At 38.7% G+C, this 7,904-nt stretch overlaps 1 protein-coding gene across 1 annotated transcript; it reads right to left on the bottom strand.

Annotated features, from left to right (window-relative positions):
• Positions 1–3,441: 3,441 nt before the first annotated feature.
• LOC131321263 (receptor-like protein EIX1) lies at positions 3,442–6,279 on the bottom strand. The gene has a single exon (XM_058352264.1). The coding sequence runs from the start codon at positions 6,277–6,279 to the stop codon at positions 3,442–3,444; it is 2,838 nt and encodes a 945-aa protein (XP_058208247.1).
• Positions 6,280–7,904: the final 1,625 nt, after the last annotated feature.

Raw genomic sequence — 7,904 nt, 5'->3', positions numbered from 1 at the left:
AATATTGGATGATGAATGTTTGGGTTGAATCATGGGCTAGTACACTCGGATTGATGTTTGAACCTTCACGAGTGGAGAAATATTAGCCTTAAGAAAGTGCTCTTAGCACGCCTCCTATTCTCACAGGCCAACTCGTTCCTACTTTCACTACATGAATATTCTCTCAACTCTGCTAATTGTATTTTCATGTTTGTGTATTCTAATGTTCGTTGTGATTAAATGATAGTTCATTTTGAATAATAGTTCTAATATTTTGTAAACGAACTAAATTTCATACTCTAAAACGATCGCAATCTTTACGTAATGAAGGAGGAATCATATTCTATACATGAGCTGAGTCTGACATTAGTTGATTAGATACAGTTGATCGGTGGTGTGGATGGGTCGTGAAGTTAATTTTGCAGAGGATGGACGATCTATCATGGTTGTGGGTCTGAGTTCGGCAGAGAGAGATAGAGTGGCAAAGGAAGGACGAGAGCAAACACAATTATAATATAATATGTTGATTTGCGTAGTTTTTGTTATTCCGAAAATTTGAGAGACCAAAAGAGAGAGGAAAAGAGAGGGGTGGGAGAGAGGGGCGAGTCAGATACGAATACAAAACAGGTCCTAGAGGATGAGAGAGGTAATGTGATGCTTTTTTTATATTTTTTTGGACAAAAGTGAGAAGTTGTATTGATGTAAGTCTAATGACACTTACAATACGAAATTCATTACAAATATCTTGGATAAAATCAAGCTAATCATCTAAAGATACAAAATGAGAAAAGTATAAGGCGGTTGATGCCTTTCATCCCAACCACACACATTCTACTGAAATTTCATAATTCCTGGCAGTCTCAAAAAGAGATAAAGTGCCAGCCAAGAAAAAAAAACAACAAATACTCAGACGATTAGACGAACTCCAACCAAGTATGAACGCGCAAATGAACTTTCAAAGCTATAGATCTGACAGCCAGCATGAGTTGCTATAGGAAGATATCATACGAGGGTAGTAGAGCACTGTTGACACGGATGTTGCTATGAAGCAACATCATTTGAAAAAACCTAATATGTAGACATGATATTCGCCTAAAGATGAAATTAAAAACTCCCACAAAAATGAGAGAAAAACTCTCATAGAAAGGATAGACAAAACTCTCACAGATCAGACAACAAATCGTTGATCTGAAGAGACAAAAGGAAAATAAACTAAAGACTAGAAAAGAGAGAGATTGATAACTAGTATCATGGTTTTCCCCTCCCGCCGTCGTATTAGGGTTGTGAAACCTTGGGGGGGGGGAAGAGAGAAGAAAGGTTAATGTGGCAGCTAGGTGTGTGCTACCATAGCCCTGGGTGATGGGGCACTCTCGGACGGCCCAGAAAAGAGAAGTGTTTTTGAAAAATGGAAGAGTCACCACCTGGATTTGAGATTTGCCACCCGAAAAACCATTTTAATTGAAAATGATTTTTAAATTTGAAAACCAGAGATTGTTTTGGGTTCGGAAGTCAGTTTATGAGAGGGGAAGGATTTTACAGCACTCCCTCGCCCGACATGAAATGGGCCTCTACTCAAAGTTTGTGGAATTTTGTCGAAAACATTTTGTTTCATAAAATACAGATAGCATGTATTTGCAGGTACAAAAAGTAAAGGTCACACATGTGCTTATGTACAGAATAGAATGATGGCATGATGAGAAGTGAGTGTGTACAAAAATTGAGACAAGGCTACTGGAAATTAACACTCCTAGGCGCTCAGGAATGGTCCTGAGCGCTCAAGACCTTTCAGTCCCTGCAAAACAAGACTTAGCACTTTTGGCAATAAACGGAATACACAAATACATAGAGATGGATGAAAATAACATTTAGGCAAGTTTGCTCAGCATCAAACTCAAACAAACAAGAACAAGACTTAAATATCCAAGTGTTGCTTCCTTGCAAACAGAAAATAAACTTAACTTGGCTCTAGAAGGACCAGTGCACACCCAGTATCTACCAAACTCGATCACATGAGATGAGATATAAAATGACAAAACAGAGTTTTAGTGAGCAGCAGCACTCTTGGGCGCTCAGGAGTGATGTTGAGCGCTCAAGAGTGAGCACAGTGCTTTGAGAAAAAGATTGCTTTCTTGTAATCCTCTTGCTCTTGTTGTTAAACTAAGACCAGATGGACTCACAACCAGTATGAAGAACTGGTATAAGCCCTTGATCTCCGTCAGAAGTAGGAAAAACAGAAAATAACTTGGAAAAAACCAAGTTTTATACCTTCTCTTGGCTTGAACTTAACTTCTTGGATTGACTTAGATGCTTAAGAATGAGTAGAAAACAGTAGGAAAATGGAGTTCTAGACAGATTAGGGATTTCAAAAAACCTTTGAGATTTTCTGAGTATTTGAAAATTGTTTGAAGCTTTTCTTTAAAAAATTCAAGTTTTGGAAAATATTTGAGGGAGGATTAGAGACTGAAACTTTTAGAAAACAAGGGAGAGAGAGACTGAATTTTCGTGGCCCTTTGTGTGTTGAATGAGGGGGGTATATATAAGCAAGCCAAAATTAGGATTTTAATTTGAAAATAAAATCAAAAAGAAAAAGAAAATATTTTTTTGGGGGAAAAATGACATGATGAGATTCCTGCTAGCTGCTGGGATGTGCAGGTTTGAACTGCAGGTTTAAATGATCAGAAAAGTCTGAAAAAACCATGGTCAATGGTCAAGCTTACCATCCAGTGGCTGTAACAGCGCTCTTGAGCGCTCAAGAGTCATCTTGGGCGCTTAAGAGTGTAGTACTGAGCGCTAAAGAGTGCTTCACAGCAGACCAAACTTTGTAGGGTTGCCCCGGGCACTCCCGAACTCGGATTTGTGTGTTTTTCGAAGTGTTGAAAAGCTGGTTGAGTCCTCTTTCTAACCCAATTAGTTTCATTCAAAAGTATTTCATACATTAAAATGTGTGTCCATTTTACCATCAGTGTGTCAGGAAAAAAATGTGGTTTTGGTTTGTAAAAGTCCAACAAGCATATATTGTTACGTTCAAGCTTTAGCCTAGTCTTGTTTTGATTCTGTTTCATCACCGGGAAGCCTCAAGACCACAAATTAAGGATAATTAATAAGTTCAAATTGGGGTGTCTACACTCGGGTTGAGAGATTGAGAGAGAGAGAGAGAGAGAGAGAGAGAGAGAGCCTACAACAAGGGATAATTTGATGATTTAATAAAACAAACAGTCAAAACCAATGTGACTGAATTTGTTGAGATATTTTCACATTCCATCCATACCTATTCAAACAAAAAACAATACCAGACAAAGAACAAAAAAGAGAAATGGCTGGTCTACATCGATCTACAGGAGATTTATTATACCATAGAACATTGCAGGTTACATAGAGAACGGAAAAAACAGAAAGATCCGTCACTATTATCTTCTACGCAATACCATTGCCTTATCCTCGTTTACGAAATATATAGTGACATTAAAACATGAAATCACAAAGTTTGTGCCAAATACCTTCTAGCACCCGGAAATAAGCAATTCTCCAAGACCTCTTGAACAGTAAAGGACCCACGACAATCCAAAACCCAACTGCAAATCCAAGTGCCATGCTTCCAAACAACGACGCTTCCGAAAATCCCTCTCCATTTTCTTCACTTCCAGGTGGTTCAACTTTCGGAGGGATAGTCTGGATTGGGTTGCAACTTGTGAGTGGAGCCCCACAAAGCTTGTTGCCAAAAAAACTGGATTCATTCATGCTTTGAAGTTGAGTACTTGATGGGATTCTTCCAGTCAAATTGTTATAGGACAAGTTCAAGTGACTCAGGAATGTCAAACTTGACATGCTCGAAGGAATTTCCCCAGAAAGTTGATTTAGTGAGAAATCAAGGGATTCTAGTTGTCTCATATCACCAACACTTCTTGGGATTTTGCCATTTAAATGATTTCCAGACAAATTCAATGACCACAACCCCACAAGTTTAGTGAGTTCCTCAGGAATCTCTCCAGATAAATTGTTTCCAGAAAGATCCATGCTTGTCACCAAACCAAGAGTGGTGCTATATTCAACATCTCTTCCTTTGGTCACCAAAACTAGTTTATCCCCAATTCCGAAACCAATATTGTAAAATATTGGGGCACGTGAGTTATTTATTTTTGCCATGGCGCTAAAGTTGGCAAAACATCTAGGCACAGGACCCGATAGATTGTTATGTGCAACATCAAAGATTTGAAGAGAGCTTAAACGACACAGTTCATGTGGAAGGTCACCTGAAAAGTTATTTGAACGCAGATTCAGAAATATCAATATTGACAATGACTTGCCAATCCACGGTGGAATGCTTCCAGTAAATCTGTTTTCACTAATATCGACAACCCACAAAAATGAGCAATATTGTAGAGTCCGCGGTAGTTCTCCTGAGAGGTTGTTTTGACGCAAGTGCAATGATCGAAGGTTACTCAACTGTCCGATGGAGCTTGGAATGTTACCCGCCAAATTGTTGTTTTCTAATTTGATGATTTGCAGGTACGGCCAATGCTTCCAACAGTCGGGAATTTTTCCCGACAAAAGATTATTTCCCAAATTGAGAAAGAACAGTTTGTTGTTTGGTTCCGCTCCTTCACCACATAACAGATGGTTAATAGATCTTGAAAAAGAGTTATTTGAAAGATCTAGCCAAGTCAAATTAGAGGGGACAAGTGGTAGCGGACCGTTAAAGTGGTTGAAACTAAGGTCAATCACTAATAAACGACAAACATTACGCAAGCTTGAAATCTCTCCACGAATTTGGTTACGAGAGAGGTTTGCGTACTCTAATTTGGGAAAAGTGGGCCAAAACCATGTGGGAATGGAGTCTGAAATTCTTGTGTTGACTATGCTCAAATAACTCAACGTCCTCTGAGATGGAAGCCATAAGGGAAAATGTGGCCCTAACTGCCAGGAGTCCAGATACAAATATTCAAGTTGGAAAGGGGGAACCCAATTGGCACTTGGTTTTAAATTTAAGTTGTTCCAACCAGCATATAGGTAGCGTAATCTCGTGAGATTGACAAAGTGAATATCAGAGACGACACCCTCCAACAAATTATAGCATAGGAACAAGCCTTCTAACTTTGCAAGTTTCCCAAGACTTCTAGGAAGAGTCCCATTCAACTTATTACTAGAAAGATCTAACCTTATCAAAGATGATAATTTTCCTATTGACACTGGAATGGGACCTGATAAAGAGTTGCTTCTAATATCAAGGCTAATGAGGGAAGTCAAGTTTTCAATGGCAGTTGACACCGCACCATGCAAAAGATTCCCATGAAGACTGAGTGACTGAAGATGGCTTAAACTATACAACCAATTTGGTATGGTAGAATTAAAAGGATTCATAGACCAATCGAGAACTCTGAGAGAAGTCATGTTTTGAAGACCACTAGGAACTGGACCATAAAAGCCACATTCACTCAAATCTAGGGAGACTAGATGATTAAGACTGAGAATCCAACCTGGTACAGATGATCCAAGATTGTTAGAGGAGAGGTCGAGGATGTCAAGCAATGTAAAGTTAATTTTGTTAGTTGAAGACGGAGAGACGACATACTCAAGTTCACAACCAGACAAGTGTAATTCTACCAATGAAGGGAGGTTGCTCATCACCTGTAGCCAGTCAAACGCTTTGCTGAGGTTTACACCACTCATATCGAGGTGTTGTAGCAAAACAAGACGCGAAAGCCAATGCGAATTTCCACAAAGTAGTCCGTCATTATGTCCAAGATCAAGGTAACGCATTGTGGTGACGTTTCCAAGTTGAGGAGGAATGTTTCCGCCAAATCCCGCCCGAGACAGGTTGAGGTATCTCAAAGTTGCAATAGAGCCAATGAAGCTAGGGATGTGAGTCCCTTCAAAATCATTGTTACTCAAGTCCAGATATTGGAGGTGCTTCAAATCGAGCAAAGCAGGATTTACCTTTCCCTGTAACTTATGCCTCAAATAAACTTGATATTCAGCAAATGTTACAGGGAAAGAATCCTCATCAGGACTTTGAAGTTGGATCTCGCGGATGTGACCGGTAAAGTTGTCGCAGACAACTCCGGCCCATTGGCAACAATCCTTCCCGATATCCCAAGAGGACAACCGGTTCGAAGGGTCTTTCAAATCTTGCTTGAATTTAACAAGGGCTTCCCTCTCATTTTCGAAGCAAGTGATATTATTTTGAGTGTGATTGGAGCTGCTGCTGATGCCATTACAGAAGCAAACATGGAATGTTGCAATGCTAATGAGAAAGCATACGAAGAAAGGAAATGTTGCACTTGTATACTCGGGCGAACCCATGATTGATAACATGCTAAACACAGTACTACTCAATTTTGTTTTCAGTTTGTGATGATTTGTATTCAGTGCTGTTAGTGGGTTTGGTATTTATAGTGCATCCGTGGTCCATTGCCGGGTCATGACTTTCATTGACTTGGTATAAAGGATTGATCAGGGGTTAGGGGTGTTTGGTGCAGATATTAATTGGTGGATTCTGAGAAATTTTCAATGCCGAGCGGGTATCACGTGCTGTCCGCTCGGAGCATCCAGGCCGTCTATTTTGGTTTTGGACTGCTCAGATTTGGATAGAGAAAAATGAGAGACAAAAAGGAGAGAGATTGTTGGGTGAGAAGAGAGAGAGTGTTTCAATCTGGCTGTCTAATACACTTTTGGACAGTCCGAATATATCGCTCAGACACCACGTTAGCCGAGTTACGTGGTACCCACCCGGCACCCAAAAATTTCTCGTGGATTCTAGGTTGTGATTCTAGACTCATAGATTTTGAAAAATTCATAATTAGAATGAGAGAAACTTATTCATGGCGGCGCCATGAATATTTTATTCAGGGCCTTGCATAATTTCAGTCGTTCATTTCAACAATTAATAGTTTGAATTAAAAAAAAATTATTTGCACAAATAGTTAAACTCTTTTAGCTTAAAAAACATTATCATATCAAATTCCCGGCATACAAAATACACTCCTAAAAATATCATGTGTTACACGTATCAAAAAACACTTCCGATACCTTTTCTCCATTTGTTATCGCCATTATACAAAAAATTTCCTCATCACACGGCTTGGGTAGTTGAATATTGATTGTGAAACTTGTATACTTTAATTTTTCTCTTCACAGAGCTTTCGAAGTAAATTTTGTGAATCATGCATTGTTATGATCGGTCACTTTTTGTAGAATCTTAGCGGATGTCTGTGTCTAAAGGCACGTTGAAATATATCATAGTCTCAATTTAAATAAATTGTCTGTATTACCTGACTGCTATTAGTTACCATTTTGAGATATTTTTCTATTTGATCATATAAGACAATATTATTTTACATAGAAGTACATTGCCTAAAAATTGAAGATATAGAGAGAGTAATTTATGAAGAGAATATTCTCCGTATCTTTAAAAAAAAATGATCTGATAACTATAAATTTTAACATGAAGTGATCTTATTCATAGAGGTTGCTCTTTTTTTTTTTTGAGTAATTAAGTTGCTTTCGTTTATATGTTTAAACATTTTTAATAAAAATCGTTCTATTTTATAAATAGAACAAATATAAATATTTGCTCAATGTATATAAATGGACCCAATTGCATCTTTAAGGGGTTAGACTGGGGCCCGTTTGATGCGCGTTGTACGAGGTTGCAGAGAGTCATGGTAATGTACGTCTGGTCGCGACCTAGGCAATTTGACCAATTAATTGCCTGAGATATTTCATATGGAATCCAGTTATAGTGCAACAATCCTGAGCCTGAGGGAAATGGTACAAACCTTGGACTTTTCTCACTTACGTGTCAAATGTCAATCAATCACCCTTTAACTTCTACAGTGACACAAGGCCACCACACAACTGTAACAAAGTACTCCTACCTAATTTCAGTAGCCCACGGTGATACGTTCACCACTCCAGGATCTCATCGT

Source organism: Rhododendron vialii, chromosome 3a (assembly GCF_030253575.1).
Source record: "Rhododendron vialii isolate Sample 1 chromosome 3a, ASM3025357v1".
NCBI lineage: Eukaryota > Viridiplantae > Streptophyta > Magnoliopsida > Ericales > Ericaceae > Rhododendron > Rhododendron vialii.
This window is presented reverse-complemented; position numbering and strand designations above follow the sequence as displayed.

Excerpts from the sequence above, each read along its gene's own strand:
- LOC131321263 (XM_058352264.1), bottom strand. The coding sequence starts at position 6,279 with ATGGGTTCGCCCGAGTATACAAGTGCAACATTTCCTTTCTTCGTATGC.